The sequence below is a fragment of the Callorhinchus milii genome, unplaced genomic scaffold, assembly GCF_018977255.1.
Source record: "Callorhinchus milii isolate IMCB2004 unplaced genomic scaffold, IMCB_Cmil_1.0 Scaffold9, whole genome shotgun sequence".
Classification (NCBI taxonomy): Eukaryota; Metazoa; Chordata; class Chondrichthyes; order Chimaeriformes; family Callorhinchidae; genus Callorhinchus; species Callorhinchus milii.
Window position 1 is genome coordinate 9,283,080 of NW_024704750.1, and position 18,879 is coordinate 9,301,958.

General features: G+C 36.2%; 1 protein-coding gene across 3 annotated transcripts in view; it reads left to right on the forward strand.

Moving 5' to 3' along the window:
• pals1a (protein associated with LIN7 1, MAGUK family member a) overlaps positions 1 to 18,879 on the forward strand; it is a 37,811-nt gene that overhangs the window by 15,930 nt on the left and 3,002 nt on the right. For all 3 annotated transcript variants that reach the window (XM_007888086.2, XM_007888085.2, XM_007888087.2), the window contains exons 2-12: positions 6,096 to 6,610; positions 6,895 to 7,103; positions 9,217 to 9,294; positions 10,100 to 10,246; positions 14,878 to 15,039; positions 15,223 to 15,300; positions 15,645 to 15,828; positions 16,511 to 16,582; positions 17,381 to 17,452; positions 18,340 to 18,507; positions 18,591 to 18,793. In XM_007888086.2, the coding sequence (XP_007886277.1) occupies positions 6,244 to 6,610; positions 6,895 to 7,103; positions 9,217 to 9,294; positions 10,100 to 10,246; positions 14,878 to 15,039; positions 15,223 to 15,300; positions 15,645 to 15,828; positions 16,511 to 16,582; positions 17,381 to 17,452; positions 18,340 to 18,507; positions 18,591 to 18,793 (1,740 nt within the window). In that variant the 5' untranslated portion in view covers positions 6,096 to 6,243. The remainder of the gene's footprint in view (positions 1 to 6,095; positions 6,611 to 6,894; positions 7,104 to 9,216; positions 9,295 to 10,099; positions 10,247 to 14,877; positions 15,040 to 15,222; positions 15,301 to 15,644; positions 15,829 to 16,510; positions 16,583 to 17,380; positions 17,453 to 18,339; positions 18,508 to 18,590; positions 18,794 to 18,879) is intronic.

The window sequence follows — 18,879 nt, forward strand, 5'->3', positions numbered from 1 at the left end:
TTGGGCTCTGTGTGGAGTAAGGAAACTTGCCCAAGGTTTCGCCCTCTGCCTGGAATTGAACTCAGGTCTCTCGCTTGCAAAGCGAGTGCTCTAACCACTGAGCTACAGGACTCCAAATGAGTTTATGACAGCTGCTGTTACTTTATGAGAAGAAGTTTATGTGTTTAAAATAATGATAAATTTTATTTCTTGCTTAATGGTGTAAATAAGTCAAGATAGTTTAAAAACCATCATGGAAACCAAGGTGTTTGCTTGAATTTGTGTGACAAAAATGACTGAAATTAACCTAAAAAGCAATGTAAAAAGCCAATAACTTAATTGAAAGTGTGTTCAGAATTTTTGCCATCAACTGTGATACAATGCAGTTGGGATGTTAGTTGGGCGAATGAGAAGCAGCAAGAAATCTTAAAAATGATAAATATGTGCTCACCGGTGGCCAAGCACCATTTCAGAGAGTTACAGAGAGTCACGGTCGATGGTCTGTTCTGAGTTATCTTATCTCAGCTTGGTTGCAGTTAGGACCCTACTGTTGGCCTCAGTGTGCCTGGGGGAGGGGAAGTGTGGAGGAAATCAGGCAGTAATCCCTGTAAAAACAGGAGAGGTTTAGCCCTAGTACTCTCCATAGTTGGATTACATGCCCATGTTAGGCTCACACATGAAGAATAGCCAGTTGGAAGATGTGTGTTGAATTTATGAACAGAATAAGGCAATTTAGCCCACAAAGCCTGCTCACTGTTTTATTCAATGATGGCAGCCTCATTCTACTTTTAATCCCATTTCCCTGCTCTTTCTCCGTATCTCTTAATACCCTTACACATCCGATAATAATCTGAGTCGCTATCTGGCTCCCGTTTAAATGCTTCTATCAGTTCTATATTTATAGCTTCCTGGACAGGTACAAGAAGGCTGCTGGCTCCTGTAGATTCAGTGGATTCGTTGGAGCAGTTTTTTTTTAATGGAGACTTTTCTGTTTTACGTCAGTTAACCACTGTCAACATGGTTTCAAGTTGTAGTGAACATTCAAATAAACAGTGGATATTGGAGTAATGTTCTTGTGGCTTTTAGAATGTTTGCCCAAACATTGCATCCAATTATATTTTTAATTGTACTGTATATTGAAAGACAAGTCCAATTACCTTTTTTTTAGGTAAAAGCTCTGATTGATCACAATTCATGCAAGTTAGGTATCTCACCCGCTTCAGTTTTACACCTGTTGCAGTGAAATAGCAGTTCTTGCCTGGTGAACTTTTTAAACTTGCATATTACAGATGAAAAGCTCCCATGTGGTCTACTTGGAGGAATTTGACTTTTCAGTGCATGATAAACAGCAAATCTCTGCGCAGCATCAAAACTAGCTGTACTTCCTCCTGCAGTAGTGGAAGCATTTTTATGACTTGTTTAAGTATCGAGTTCATTGCTAATTAAGCCATCTGATTTGAAGCAGTGAGTGACAATCATTTTTATTTGCATTCCCAATGGAGATTTCATACTCAAAAGATTGAGTGGAGTCTGCCATTTATTTTGATTGGCAGTTGCTATTTTCCATTATTCCAAGTCTAATTTCTGTTTAAAAGTATATTTTTAAATGAAATTGTCTGCAATTGTTTTCTGTAATTCCACATTTTATAGGCATAGGATTTTAGTTTTGATGTTACGTACAATTTAAACTGATTTTGATTTTTAGGTGCAGTCTTTGAAGCTGGTACAGTGCTTCATTCTCCTATGTCTTGCAAGAATTCAGGCTCACTTTTATTATGTTTGTCTTTTAGGCAGGAAAGATAAAATTAACTATGTTCTTTGTAACAATTCTGCAAGTAACACTTTGAACTACAAAGTAACTGCAAGTAACTACTTCGAAATTACAGATGCACCATAAGCTCTAGTTATGCTTCACAATAAACTTTACACAGAGCATAAAATGTGCGACTTTATTCCAGAACCAGAAGAAAAACATAAGAAAAATTGTTGAAGATTCAATTTTATTAAAATGTACTCTCCTATTACTTTTCACTAGCTGGAGAAAAACAGCTAAAATACAGGAACTGATGACTACAGTTTCTAAAATGTACACTGAGGCTAATAAATTTGAAGTCTGGAAAAAAAATGGTGTACAGACCTAAGATTGGATTCTAGTTAACTGACTGATTCACGCCCATTAAATTCTTGTGATCCTTGAAGTTTATTGTAACGTAGCTAGAGAACATATTTTGGGGAAGTCTAGAAACTTTGCCCAACTCACAAGCTTCCAAATAATCCTTTCTATCACAATTGATGCATATACTTTGTTTTAACTGGTATTTTGCTGACAAAATATACAGTCAATTGACTTTACAGTATATTCTGTGAAGCACTTTGAGACATCTCGAAGACATGACAAGGTGCTATATCAAATGCAAGGATTATTATTATCACAGCAAACATCGACATGTTCAAATTTAAAACGCCTATTGAAAAATGGTTAATCTTTCTGAGAGATATCTATCATTCTTGCAACCCTCAACTCACAGGTACCCCTTGTGTTTTGCCATCACAGTAGCTGATCTTCCCTTAGTTGGTAATAATAATAATAAAAATAATAATCCTTGCGCTTGATACATGTCTTCGAGATGTTTCAAAGGTAATCTACTTTCATGGAATATTTATCACAAAACGAATTGAGCCAACCCACTTGAGTCACCCAACTGTTAATCAGGTATAATTCCCTGCCATGACTTGATTGACATAATTAGAGCAGATACTTTGAGTGCCGTTCCTTATAGGCTTTATTGCCATCATTACTGCTTCTTATGACCCAGCTTTAGCCATCTGCTGTCTGGGCTAGTAATAGCTAACTATTGCCGTTGTGCGTTTGAATAAATTGTTCGATTTTTAAAAAAAAAAGATTTTCCTCTTCGTAAGCAGTATTGCAGAACTTGAGCAGACTTGAGGCCAAGAAGCACAGAAAGAAAGAAAAAACTGTGAGATGTGGTATTTCTCCTGGTGTGATGCAAGTATTTTCTGGTGTGGTGCCAGAGCATCATGGCGGCTGACAAAGCTGTTTCTATAGAAACCAGAAGCCCAGCTCTTCAGAATGCCACAGGAATGCTAATCTTCATGAGATGAGGACATCCAGCTGCACTGGAAGGTGGAGGAGTAGAAACATTTAAAAATCCACAAAAAACAGGAGGTGGAGTATGGGGTGGGGAAGTTATAAGCGAGGAAAGCAAATCAGAGGGTAATTTGGGGCATTTATACACAAGATGTACGTGGTGTGTTTTCATTAATATACGCTAATTGCTATTTTGCTAAACAGAATTGAAAAGAATAAGATGATGACCCTATTCTAAATGTGGGCTAAATTCGTTGTCCGAGCCGAAGTGTAAACGTGCCTGTGATAACTGTCCGATTGCTGACTTTTTGCTGATCGGAGTTTATGTTTAATTACAATATTCTAACTTGAATGTGGTGCACCCTAAGATGAAACTTTAAATTAATTTAGAATTATCAGAGTTGGGCTTGCCTCCAAGGTCTCGTTAAAATAACTGACAGAACTAATGAATTGGGTTTTATATAACTGTTGAGGTTTAATTTGAACTGAAACTAAATACAGTATAACACTCCAAAATAGTTAGAGAAACTATTACTTCTGATCAAATTACACAGAAAACTCAATAGAGTATGTCCGTGGGCTTATCACTGACAAATTAAGTTCGACACAAATAAATGCAAGGTCCTCAACTTTGGAAGTAAAAATAGAAGGTTCATATACTTCCATGGATGGGATCAAATTTAACAAGGAAAAGTTGAAAGAGACCCAGGAGCATTTGTTGACGTGTTACCACATCCAAATAAACAAGGCAAACTGGATACTGGGCTATATTTATTTTAAACAGAAAAAAAATGTAACTGTCCCAATTGGCTTGCTTCAAAAAAAAATTGTTAATTTAGTTCAGATCTTCAGAAGTCATGCTCCAGCTATACTCCTCTTAAGCTTTAGCTGAAGTACTGTATGCAGTTCATTTTGAACTTGATGTGAGGGCCACAGGTGTTTGAGTCGCAGCAAAGGCAAGTAAAAAGACTGATCCCCAGATTTAGATGAATGAGCAAAGAGGAACCCCGAGATTAACTCGGGCTCTTCAGCTTTGAAAAGAGATGTCTCAGTGGATATCTTATAGAGGAATATAAGATGCTAAATGGGACAGAGAAAGTAAGCCCATTTTATTATATTATAAATGGGATATAGAAAGTAAACCCAAAATAATTGTTTGATACCCGAGATAGCAGGACAAGAGGGCACATGTTTAGGATTATGAAGGGCAATTTTAGGACAGGCAGCAAGAATTATTTTTTTTGCCAATTTGGAATGTGTTTTTGGAAGGGTTTGTTAGAGGCCAGGTGCTGGACATATTAAGAAACCACTTGATACTGTGATAGGATAACTGGATTGATGAAATCAAAGGGCTTTCTTCATTGTTTCCTTTCTGAAACGGCCATTATCTCTGAGGTTCCCAGTATTTTAGGACTCTACTATGTTGATTCTATCCTTTTTTCCCTTCTTTTCTGCAGCATGCTGTTGGTATTCCTTTTGCTTTCTATTCCTATTCCTCTAAGATTGTATTTTTGGCGTACTGATTTTTAATGAAGGTTGGAATTAACATTTTCCCTAAAAACTGGCAGCATCTTTCGTTTGTAAAAAAAATGACTTTCTGTTTGTATTGTTTGTAGCCATTGAGAATTCATATCTGCTCTTTTCAGTTCTGATTCTTAATTCATTCAGACGTTTCTTTGGGGAGGATGGAGTTCAATTAAAATTGTCGTGGGAGTAGAAAGGCACCCTGCTGAAAAATGTGACTGTGTCAAGCTTTTGCTTAAGATCAAAATTGTTGCTGTTCAACTTGAGTGGGAGAGTTTAAGATTCAAGATCTCTGTTTATTGCATGCTATGTTATTGATTTTTAAGGCTTGTAAACTACTGAAAGAGAGCCATGTCATTTTGTATCGGTATCACAATGGATTTACCTATACCGCATGATGACTTTACTTTTTAAAAGACCAATTTCTGATGTGCTGGTAGTTCTTGGAATGTAATCTATATCTGCAAGCTGTTTGCATTTTCGGTTAAACATCAAAAAATGTAGTAGCATTTATTTTTGATTGAAATCAGCCATCTGCCCGCCAGACCAGATGTGTTCTTAAAAATCAAAACATTGATCAATTCACCCAATCTTGTCCTTGAAGATTAGAGGCAGGATTGTGGCAGAAAGATCCAATAATTTGCATGATCAGCCTTTGACATTTTATTGTGTATTTTATTGTGACAGATCTAAAATTGTTGATACAGATTGCAAAAGTGTTAATTTCTACTTTATGGGGTGCTTGGGTGAGAGGGTCAGCCTGGCCTAATGGTATATTTTCATATTCAGTAGCTGATTTTTATAAATGAGTTTGCAAATCATTGATATTGTATTTTGGAATGGTGCAACATATTTGTTATATTTTTATAACAGCTAGTTTCTAACTGCTGCCACATAAATATTTCCATCTTTATGTGTAACATTTTATATTTTTATTTATCCTTCCTTTATCCCTTTCTTTCTATTCCCCACCTGTTTACCTCCCACCCCCTCACTCACCCGCACACACACATGCATGCAAAGCACAAATCATAAGTGCTCTTAGGCAATCCTTGATGATTAATCTGAATGCTGCATTTCCTGGGGTAACAAGGCCCCTTCTAAGGGTTTCCCTTCCCTCTTCTCTGCACCCAGCATAGTATCTTATCTGGCATCTTGTTTCAACAATGTGGCTGCTGGCATCTCACGCAATCTGGTGGGTTAGTGTAATGTGGACGCATATTAATACTCCGCTACGGAGTTAGCAGGGTATAGGTTTGTGACTCAAGAAATTTGATGTCTTTCTATTCTCATCAGCTATTTGGAAGGGAAACAAGTGGAGACTAGGTACTTCTCCACAGAGAGGGTAAACTGTCATGATTGTCAAACCCAATCACTTATTCTGAGAATAAATACCTTAAAAGCAAAGTTTGGAATCAATGACTTTATCTTTCAGTATTTAAGGGAACATTCACTCTAATAAGATTTTTATTTGAATTTCCAGGCAAGTCTCCATTGAAGTGACCTTATCAAGTTTGAATGCACGGCCATGTGAACTTCGTGAAAAGAAACAACCGCACCAGTCACGTGGATCTCGAGAAATGGAAGCACAATTAATCAAATAAGATACGTTAAAGTTTTCAGCTGTCGTCATGACTACCTCACACATGAATGGGCACGTCACAGAAGATTCTGATGGTGAGGCTAAGAACATGGACCTCTCATCCCGTGATGAACCACCAAGACACAGGGAAATGGCTGTGGATTGTCCTGGTGACCTGGGTTCCAGGACTTTGCCAATCCGTCGGAGTACACAGTTGGAAAGGATTCGTCAACAACAGGATGATATCCGACGCAGGCGAGAAGAGGAGGGAAAGAACCAAGAACTTGATCTTAATGCTTCTATTCGATTGAAGAAACTGGCACAAGTTCAGCCCAAAGTGGGCATTGATAATCCTACATTTGATAAAGAGGAAGACTTTGTACTAGAGGGACCGAGCAGTGCAGTTAAAGTTCTAGGTATGTAGTTGAGCAAAATTCATCAAGTGGTTCCTTGGCGTTTAAATAAAATATGCAGTAACTTTTTAAAATAAATTGAAGCCACAAATTTGTTTCCTGTAGTGTGTTCTTAAGATTTGAAAGATTTGTGTGGTTAAAGTACTGTAGTTAGTATACTTCATTGCAACTTGTGACAATTGTATACAATTATAATTTCCTGAATCTTGAGCATTGTCTTTCTTAAATTAAGTTATGAAGTGCTTTTAGAATGATTCTGCTGACAAAGCACCTTTTTAAAACTATAGAAGTGGAAGAGCTGCTGTCTTCTCTAAAGCACATACAACAAAGCTTGGTTGATCCTCAGAGTGAGGAAGATGTGAAGCTCGTTTTGCAGTTGGTTCAAAACCAGGACTTCCAGAATGCTTTTAATATCCACAATGCCGTGGCTGTACACATGAACAAGATGAGCCCACCTTACCCTGTTAATTCCACTGCTCAGGAGCTGTCTCAAGAGGTATGTTTCAGCTAATTTGGAATAATGAATGGCAGGATATGATAATGATTTTCAGATAAAGACTCTCTTGGCTCAATATTCACATTGGAGATTCTCTTTCAAATAGAATACTCTTTTTTCAATTTTTAAAGATTCTCTTTTGGGAATAGTATGATATGAAAGAACTGCAGTGTAGTGTGTATCTGAGCAATGAATACATCACTTTGAAATCTGAAAGCTAGTCCCCATCTTAAGCCTGAAGTGATTCTGTACCAAAAATAATGTTTTTTTAAGGCAAAATTGCATAATGATCCCATCTTGTCAAAAATTGGCAGGAAATTACAAGTCAGATTTTTTTTAATATGGGAAGCCTGCTAGATACCTTCAGCTGCTGTGTATCCTGTTCTTCCAATTAGCCCACATTCATACTAGACCAATGCTATAGGCAAGAAAGTGCTTTATTGAGGGATGCTATAACTAGGTTTCCCTGTAATAGATCCATAGAAATTGTATATTTGCTGCCTTCTAGTCAGTACCAGGGGATATTTTGGAATTCTTCAGAGAATATTCAGTTTAAGGATTCACTTTAACAGACCCCTTTCCTCATAATAGTACCCCTTAAACTGACAGAGCTCAATTCCAAGACACGCAGTATCATGTTATGAAGAAAATTATAGTAACAATGCTGCCTAATGTCCCAAACAAACAAGAAGTTAATGTTAATATGTTGCCAATCGTGATGCACTTTTTATTATAAGTTGAATGGAACATTAGAACCTGGTTTTAGACAAGTTATAAGTTTCAGTTTCGCAACTTAACACTGTAAACGTGCAACAAATATCACCAGTTACAAATTTAGATATCTTAGTATATAGAAGTCATTGCTGTTGTAAACTACATTAACATACAATTTGTTTTCCAACCTCTAGCACCAGTTTGCATTATTGTCCACACACAATGCAATTAAAGCTTGCTGGAAGGATCCAGAACATTGCTGTAGTTGTTTATTGGAACGTCATGTTTTTGTCAGAATGCCAGCTGTTGTGTTTTCATAGCCTCCAAAAGAGCTTCTTTTTCTGTCATTTAAAAGCTCGTCAAGAATAATCAAGATTTATGATGCTTGGTTAAATGCTTTGAATTACTATTTGAGGGTGCTAAAAGTAAAAACCAAAGGTTGCATTCAGCTATTAACTGCTCTACAATAATAATAGAATACTTCTCAATTGCTAAAATAAAACAACGGAGCCAACTATTCTCCTAGCAATTATGAATGTATAACACCAGAACATTGCTGATATAAAACTGGATCATCATTTGTCTTTATTGTTGGATAAAGGTTTAGAAAAGGACTTGTCTTATTTAGTGCCAACATTACGGCAGGCATTTTTGAAACCAAATCCCTATTGTGAAAATACTAATGAAGATATATCTGAAATAAACTCATCTGCAGTGTGTCCATTGTAATATATGAAATATTTCTGTATATTTCCAATTAGTTTGATGTGGTAATGTTTTCAATGTCATGGTGTAAATTTATATCTGTAAATGATAGCTAAGCATTTTGAGCATAGAGTTTCAATCCCGATCCCTGCACTGATGTTTTCACACAGATACATACCAGAAAGGGATGTGGAAATGATGTCTAGTGTTGAACTATTGAGGCTTTTGAAAAGTAAGATCTCAGTAGGATGGTAAATTTTAAGTGATTATCCCTGCCTGCTAAGCATAAAATTATATTTCGCCCACAAATATACAGTCAATTCACTTTACAGCATATTCTGTGAAGCGCTTTGAGACGTCTAGAAGACGTGAAAAGCGCTATATCAAATGCAGGGATTATTATTATATTGTATCACCCTTTTCTATTGCCAGATGTCCTTGTGTACTGACAGCACTTCTTCAATTTCACAGCGATTTCCAATTATCTTGGTGATTAGTGTCATGTTTTATAGGTCCATGATCTCACAAAGATCACAAATCCAAAAGTTTTTGCTAAATTTAAACTTCATAGAGCAAACTGTATAGTAAAAAAAAAGTATGACATGAAAAATGCAATGGTCAACATTTCTGTGGAACTGCAAGCTTGTGCACATGTAGAACGGCAGTCTATTAATGGTCCCTTTTCTCTTTTAAGGTTCAAAAGGTTTTGACACTCAGTCACCAGAAGGATGGACAAGAACTTACTGCTCTTCTTGCTTCTCCGCACTTTGAAGTATGTCCTTGAATTTGTTTTTGCTAGTAATTTGGTACAGTGTGTCATCTATGTTGCTTTTTTTATATAAATCCTGTTTAACCTACACTAAGTTCAAATGGGTAAATCAAGTTAAATGTTTATTAACTATTCCATTCCTAGTTACTAGTTTGGAAGATGTTCTGTTTGAGGAATGGTAATGTTGTACAGATTTGTTTTATTTGAGATTATCAGAGATGAATAATTGTAGGAAGTTGCCTCTTAATTGCTTTTCAAGTATCTTGGTAAAATGAATAAGTTTTTTCATTTAAAATTTCACCAATTGAAAACCAATTCTACTTGTCTGTTTAGAAAATATATATGTTGCAGAAAGGAAAATTATTTTATCAGATGTGGAAATTGAGCTTCACTTCCTACTGATATGAACTTGTTGTTGACATGAACTGTGATTGTGCAATAATGATTGCTTGCGAAATAATAAATTGCTGCCGAAGACATGTTGGCATCATTTGATTCATAATAGTATACCAAGCATACAAATGTGTTCTTTCAGAGCAATGTAGGTTTTCAATTGTTAATTAGGAAGAAAATATGAACCTGAGCAACAGGTTATTTCATACAAAATATAACTTGATGAAAACTGATATTAAACTTTTAAAAAGTACAATCCAAGAGATATAGATTTTATCTATTACCAATGCTGATTATCTGAGACAGTTTGCTGAGCACTGATAATTGTGTAATGGGTAGTGAATTGGTTGATAACACAGCATAAATGAATTTGAACGTTTGATATTTCAACTTGTTTGATCTCTGCTCACTCTAGGCGTTGCTTCTGGCCCACGATGGAGTAGCACAGCAGGAAATGCTACTGGAACCAGCGGTAGAAGATCATGTTTATGAGAGAGTAGCACAGTATGGAGGAGAGACTGTGAAAATTGTTCGAATTGATAAAGCTCGTGATATTCCCCTTGTGAGTATCAAGCACTGCTTATGTTTTTTACACACACTTTTAAATTGTATGAGATGAAAAATAATACTGAAAATATCTTTCCACTATTTTAGTCAAACCATTTTACTTTGACTAACTTCAATAGATGGATCAACTCTTAAAACTGTTAATGTGGTTGTCAGGCTAATCAAACTATCATTGCTTGAAAATCAAAGGCTTACAAATCAGAATTGTAGGATGTAAATTGTTGAGTTGCTCCATCAGGACCCCAGTCTGAAAATTAAACCATGAATAAAACTTATTCTTTTGGAATTCTTTAAAAATATTAGTTCAGATACAGTACTGATATTTCAGCTGTATTCCTGGTTTCAAAGATATGTTGAGCTGATAATGTGACATGCAGTGGGCTGTTGAATTGGTATACACATTGATGCTGAGTCATCTCTTGGTCTGTTCATATTAACAATCATTAATTCAGCTTCCTCAGTTCTTCAATCCACAAATGTTCTGTTAAAAATACTAAAAAAAAAACAGAAAATAAAGTGCAGTATGTTGGTTTTGGACTATGGTATATATGTCATTACATTGCTTGTATTATGCAATTGGAAGTAAAGTTGCATGCAAAAATGAAGCAAGAGTTCTGACCTGAAATATTTGAACCCGCCCATGAAAATCTAGTCTTGACATGCTGATTTTTCTCAATCCATTTCACCAAATACAATGTAACCGAATAAGCCAAACAAAAATATTATGTGTACTTGTGTATTTGTTTGTGTACTTTCTAGGCATGGATGTTATTTTGGTCAGCTAGGTGTCTTGACACGCACAGAAACTCATTGTCATGTTAACTGTATCTAAACCAGACTGAGAAACATGTATGCATGAACATTCCTCTGTGTCTGGAATGGACATGCTAGGCTTGTTACTTCCCCCAAAGCATTTATATCTCTGTTTAATACACAAGTATTTTCCAATTGTAAATTTAGTCAACTCATGACAATTTTTTTATTTTTAAGATTTATCATTTGACTGTTAAGGGGGAGTGTAATCTCCTGAAGTCCTACATAACTCTGAATGTTCTAAAGGAAACACCTTTTACATACTTTTAGTCGTATCAAGGAAGGTTCTGTTACAGGCTTCTGCATCAAAATGCTGAACCAAAGCAATTGGCAGCAGACATTTTGTGCAGGTCTCATTGCCAACGGACAGCACACAAAACATCTTGTTTTCCATTTCTCCTGGCTGCCTTGGCAACAGTTTTAGGGTTTTGTGGCAGTTCAGTTTACTACCATCCCCTTTTAAAGTTATTCCCAACCACGAACTCTTAAACTTTAGTTTTAAAGTTCTTCTTGAATCTCGTGATAACCGATTTCCAAGGCCAAATGGTAGTCACGGGCTTGTGCTTCTCCTTTTCTACATTAAATGATGAACATCACAAATACAATTTTTATTTGTTCAACCCGTGATATCATTAAGTGGCTTTTGAGTTCACACACAATGAAGAAATTGGGCACACAAATTTCCATGAAGTAGTACAGAATAGGCATTTCACAAATGCAACCTCTTTTCTAAGGCATTTATTCATAACCATTGTTTGTAAGTTACAAAAATGATTGTATCATCGGGAATAAGTTGGCCCTCTTCAAGTTTATGAATGGCACTGGTAAATTTGCATGTAAAAGCAGTGCAGCATGAAGTAAAGAATGGGCTGTAATGTCACTTTCAATTTTATCCCCAAATTTAAAGTAGACTGCAGGGTCTTTTAATCATGAATATCTAAATATAGAAAAAAACACGGGGCCTACCACTGACTTGTACTTTTGAATTTTGTTGGTTCATGTTTTGATGTTAATTTTGTAATCATTGAAATTCATTAAAATGATCAATCAGCAAACCCAAATTAACTTTTAATAATTGGAACCCCTCCTTGGGCATAAAGTTATTGAGCAATCTTTTTAGCTTCAAAGTTCAGTCTTTATTTGTCTTGTTTTTCTGTTTGAAAGATGTGGGAGGGGGGCAGCTGGAGGGGGGGCTATTTTGGTTTCAGTAGTAAAGAATGTGGGGATGAAAGCCTGATTTATACTGCTGCTCCTCATCACATTGATCTGAACTGTTAAAATGCTAACACCTGATTTTAGACTTCTGCTCGTTTATGATAGTTTGTATGCAGAAATCTGCAATCGGATACCATTTTAATACCATTGGAAGCTCAGTTGACTTTTTTTTAAAAAAGTTCTGCAATTGCAACAAATGCACTGAAATAAAGATTTACTGGCTCACAAAATGCTTATCCATCCACTTCAACCTAAGCAACCCCAAATCATTTTTTCACAAAGCTTAAAGAAGTGACCCTATAAAAAATGATTAACTAATCAAAGTAGGACAATCTTATCTTCAGAGTTGATCCTTGGCCTTAAATACTTATTTGTGATGGTGTTTGCCTGGAGTCACCTTTTCTCTTTGAGAGAATAAAATAAAGCAGTTCGATTTTTTTTCGTGAGCCATTTTAGCAACGTACAACTCAAAGTAGGAAGTAAATGCAGTTTCAGTGAAATAGTTTACAGACAGTTGATGTAGAAGGCTACCAATTGTTTACATTAGAAACCCAACTAGTTTGACCTCATTTTTATGCAGGATTCTTTCAAACCATGACTGTTAACAGTAAATCTGAAACTGAAATATGGTCTCATTGCACCAGGAATTTAGTACATATATTCAATCTAAATAGTTACTTCACATTTTTTCATTTGCAATCTTGAGCTCAGAATCTTTGCTGTGAAGCCCATTCACTGTTCAATACTGACAAAAGTTCTGATACTAAACACATACCAACTGTGTTTGGGGCTCTTTAAAACAGTGTTGCAACACATTCCTGGAGCTCAAGACTTGACACTTTATGCATAGCTCTGCTCATTTGTTACCAGTGCCAATGTTCTGCCAAACACTTGGTTTCACTAAGGCGAGGCCGATGTGCAGTTTCTGTCTGTTACTACATGTTTTCTGCACAGGTCAACATATTTGGTTCACCCTAGCAATGCTTAATCAAATGATTTGATCAAATCAATTAAAATCAGTTCTTTAGGACAAACAATGAATGTGTTCAATCTAAAATTTAGTTTTCATTCTTTCTGTTTGCACTATAAATGGCATTAAAAAGAACTTTAACAACAACTTGCATGTATACAAAGCACTCCACTGCCTAAAACTCCACAGGAAGTTGACAGAAAATTATCTGTAGGTTGATGCTTTAACACAAAGGCTTGATGTGGAAATATAATCAAGAAGTCACATTCATATGGAGCACTCACACACAATTTTATTGGTAAAATGCCGTTCTTTTCTCATCATGTCAAATGTTAGATGTGGTGATTGTCTTTGGAGTGAAAATTCTTGAACATTTTGTAATTGGTGTTGCAGCTACCTGTCTATGTAGGTTGAAAATCTTTGCAATTCTCTTAAACATACATCTTGCTAAAATTATTTCAATTGCTACAAGAAGTATCTGATCATATAGTCCTGTAGCTTAGTAGCTAGAGCACTCGCCTCGCAAGCGAGAGACCCGGGTTCGATTCCTAGAAGGGCGAAACCTTGGGCAAGTGTCCTTACTCCACATGCCTGTTAATAATCCTTCAAGAAAAACAAAACAGTAATAATTTGGTCTCTCAATCCATGACTGTTTGTGGACACTGCTATGGCAATTGGCTGCTGCGTTTTGTCCACAAAATATACAGTCAATTCACTTTACAGTATATTCTGTGAAGCATTTTGAGACATCTAGAAGATGTGAAAAGCACTATATCAAATGCAAGGATTATTATTTATTATTATGTAAACTCCATTGTGTTTTTCCTTCTCATCTTTTTATATGATGTTTAGAAAGTCTTGATTTTAGATTTTCTCTCATTTTACATTCTCTTGCTTGGCTGTTCTCTTCCTCATCCATATGTCAACCACTGGTCAGTCTGTCCTAGAATCTCTTTTATAAATAATTAACTATGATGGTATATGTGTGAGTGCTCTGTATGAATGTGATGTCTTGATTAGTTTTCCACACCAAACCTTTGTGATAAAGCACCAACTGACAGATGATTTTCTATCAACTTCCTGTGGAGTTTTAGACAGTACTTTTTTTTTAAAAAAAACAGTTTTTGCTATTGCAACTTTATTTAATTTCTTCTATACCTACTGTCAGAAGGTGGGATAAATTGCCAGTGCCACTTTCAAAAATCGGCATCTGTGGTAATCCCAAGATAAGCTAATAGTATACAACAATTCATGAGCAACAGCTGGATAATGTCTGTTCTTTCCTGCATGCTTATTCATCTCTTAAAAGCCTCAGTTTCTGTATGGTCCGCCATCTCCATCTAGTGGCTGCCCCAAAAAGGATCACTTTTGCACATACAGGACAATATCTCTTCCCCTTTCCTCCAACCAAGTTTCCAATCTTAGTTGATGTGAGCAAATGTCAGACACATTCCCTGTGAAGGAGAGTTTTTGACCATTTGGTATTGGCAGAGGACTGTGAGCAGTTAGCCAGACATTTTGCAATTCTCTGGGAGAAAACAAATGCTTTCATAATGCTATGGTGATTAATATCACTTTGGGTTTACGTAATATATTTGCAATTTATGTTCCTTTGTATTAATATACAGGGTGCAACCGTACGAAATGATGTGGAATCTGTAATTATCAGTCGTATAGTGAAGGGAGGTGCTGCAGAGAAGAGTGGCTTATTGCATGAAGGAGATGAAGTCCTTGAAATAAATGGAATTGAAATTCGTGGAAAAGATGTCAATGAGGTTTTTGATTTGCTGGTATGTGCTTTGATTTTGTTCTAGACATTTTGGCCACAGTGAAAATTATTTCTGCAATGGAGTTTAAAAACTCAAAACAATGCTTAAGAATGCTTTAAATTTTTATTTTGTGCTTGATCTATAGACTTTCAATTGAAGAATAATGGTGTTTAATACAATCAGATTAATGTTTTTTTACTACAGGCTGATATGCATGGAACTCTCACCTTTGTACTGATTCCCTGTCAACAGATGAGGAATCCTCCTGCTAAGGAGATGGTGGTAAGCAAACTGCGTGAAAAATAGCTGTGAGACTTTTTTTTTAAATGAGCAAACTCCCGTTTGTCTGCTTTAGAGATTAGATTTCATAATTTCCTGACATCAGTTCTGCCTTACTAGAGCAATTTTACTTTTTTCTTGCAAGAAGGGGGGAAAAAAACTGGCGCCAGTGCCATCACTGTCTATGCATCCACATTGCTTGTATTTGATGGCCATATCCACTCACAGTGGTGCTTTTTGGTGGTGGGAGATTAAATTAAAAGATGAAAAAATGTTTTTTTAAGTGTGTGTGTATATATATATATATAACTTGACTATTAAAACTCTGTGACTGGTTATTTCTTCAGGTGCATGTGAAAGCTCATTTTGATTATGATCCCTCGGATGATCCCTATATTCCTTGTCGTGAGCTGGGACTGTCTTTCCAAAAAGGAGACATACTTCATGTAATCAGTCAAGAAGATCCTAACTGGTGGCAGGCTTACCGAGATGGAGATGAAGACAATCAACCTTTAGCTGGACTTATCCCAGGTATGAAATTAAAGTCACCGTACTCACTGTTTATTATGCTCCCACCATCATCCCCACCACCTATCATTTTGTTTGTATTTGAATTGCATTGTGGTGAGCGATTTGTAGGACGTGGCTTAGTGTTATCAAATCACACAAGAAAGTTCTGCTATGATTTTGTAAATGCATTCTTTTTTACCCACTCCCAGTCCAGATTGTAACATTCCTTGGGTAATAATCTCTAATGATCCTTGTTTTTAATTTAGAGCATTATCACGGCATTGAAATGTCACAGAGGACATCATACAACTTAAGTGTAGCTACGGTGTATTTTAGACAAAGTTGGAACAGCAGTGTCCCACAGACAGGAGGTGAATAATTAATTTATGTGGCGGATTGTGGCCCTTCTCTTTTCGAATAGTATCATGGGTTCTTTAACATCTACCTAAACAGACCTCTGTTTAATGTCTCCTCTGAAGGATGCACTTCCCTGAAACTGGAGTGTCACCCTAAACAATGTACTAAAGTCCGTGACACAGAGGCACGAGTACAACTAACTGAGCCAGGCTGACACCTGTAACAGTTGAAGGTGCACTGTTCTTGAAGCTGTTCATCTTAAAGATGAATGTCTTTAGCTTTAATTTCCCTTATTACAAAAATATCTGTCATTGAAAGTAATCTTTTTATTTTGCATGATGAACAGGGAAAAGCTTTCAGCAACAAAGAGAAGCAATGAAACAAACCATTGAGGAAGACAAGGAGCCAGAGAAATCGGGTTAGTCACAAACTAATAGTTCAAACTGTTGTAAGATTTTGAAGGTAAAATTTCAAGAAAGTTCAACCAATATCTTGCATTGCTACCTTGAAACATGCCTTATCTTGTATAATTTTACATATTTACATTGTTCATAAAAACAGTTGTACAATAAAACTTTGAATTCCAGATTTGACTGCCAGACGTGAGTACCACAGGAATTGCACTTAAATGACAGTCTTTATTCCTCTAAATTCATAGATACGTTTACTTGTAATCCCCAATTTAGCTATGAAATATTGTTCATTACTAAACTTGAGTAGAATTGTTTGCAAGAGCATTTTCAAATTTATGCTGAAAATTTGGGTGTTCACGATTGTGAACACAATTAACAAATCAATTATAACCTTGTCTTATTGACCACAATTTGTAGTTTATTGGTTTACTGCTCATCATCAATTATTACTTCAAATTGATATACAATTGTGCTCCGGGATCCGAAGTGGGACCAGGACCCAAAACAGAAATAATTAAAAAAAAGATTCTGTGAACTTGAACGTGGACTCCTGGCAGCCCATTCTCCTATCACATGCTCCCACCTCACTGTCCTTGCTGGCCTCAGGTAGCCAGGGATATCGACTTTGACTTGGTTTGAATCCCGTGAGTGGAAGATGGCTTATTCACTATATTCTGCTTACAGGATTCAAACAATTACAATGCCAGAAATTCTGGCTCGCTGGACTGGATGGTCTGGAGCTAGCTGGAGTTTTCGCACACTTTATATTAATTTTTTTTAATGTAACTATTTTTCTGCTCTAGGTAAACTTTGGTGTGCTAAGAAAAATAAGAAGAAGCGGAAGAAGGTTTTATACAATGCTAATCGGAATGATGGTAAGTATAACTTGGATTATGTCCAGTTAGTCTTATATGGTTTGGTTTATTAAAATATGGACATTATGTTATTATGTTAGTGTTAGTTAGTTAGTTAGTGAAACTATGTTAGTTTCAGCAAACTTTATAATAATGTAACTAAAACTTTCTTTGCGAAATATTGGATTATTCTTGAGTATAGTTTTTGGACCTGATTAGCATGATTAGAATTTTATACATAGGGTCTCCATTTGAAATTACCCTTTACTGAATTTGGACAGTCTTGACAAAATTCACAATTTCACAAAGTATAAGTTAACACTGGGCCAAAGGATAAGCATTTTGTTTGTGCAGTCAGTGTTCTCTAGAGGTTAATAATAATATTACTTGAATTTGTAGCTATATTACATGCAAACAACTCAGAGCACTTCACAAAGCCTTCTGTAAAGTGTAGTGACTGTATTTAAAGGCAAACATTTAATGGCTTGAATATTTACAGTTCTTGGCTGACGATTGTATGTTATCTCCCATTGCCACTGTTGCACATTTACCAACAATTGTAGAATCTATTTTCTGCTTTCCCCCACTCTTTAATTTTGATAAGAGAGGAGTCGTATCTGACCTGGGAACTCCAGATTTCTGAGGAGGGCAAGTTGCAAAATCTAGAAGAAACAGTTCCTTCAAGAATAATTGTCAGCTTTTGGTAACCATGATAAATTGGTCAATTCAATTGAATCAAGAAAAATCCATATATGGAACAAATCTGGAGTTAATCAAACTATATTCTCGTCAGATAACTTTAAGAATATACAGTATCTGAAGCAATTCAATGTGTGGATCAATTAAGTTAGGAGCAGATGGCACAATTGATTTGCTGTACGAGTGACTCTTTGCAATTTTCTCAAAAGACTACGACAATGATGAGATCCTGACGTATGAGGAAATGTCACTCTATCACCAGCCTGCGAGCAGGAAACGGCCAATTGTTTTGATTGCCCCACCCAACTGTGGCCAGATCGAACTCCGACAAAAACTCATGGAAAGTGAGGCTGATCGATTTGCTGCTGCCTTACCTCGTAAGTTTGTTTTGCTTTTAATGGCTAACTCATTTTTAACTGTTATTGTACAATTTCTACATCTAACCTGTGTGTATTTGTAGATACAACTCGTCCTACGAGAGATCGTGAAGTAAATGGACGTGATTACCTTTTTGTAACACGCCAGTTTTTTGAAGCTGACATATTATCCAACAAGTTCATTGAACACGGGGAATATGAGAAAAATCTTTATGGCACCAGCATCGATTCAGTACGGCAAGTGATCAACTCTGCGAAGATCTGTCTATTGAGTTTGCACACACAGGTAAGAGTGCTAAATGCTACAATGCAACAAGGAATTGTGTGTATTGCATGGACTAATTGGAGGATATTCAGCATTTACCCCTGCAA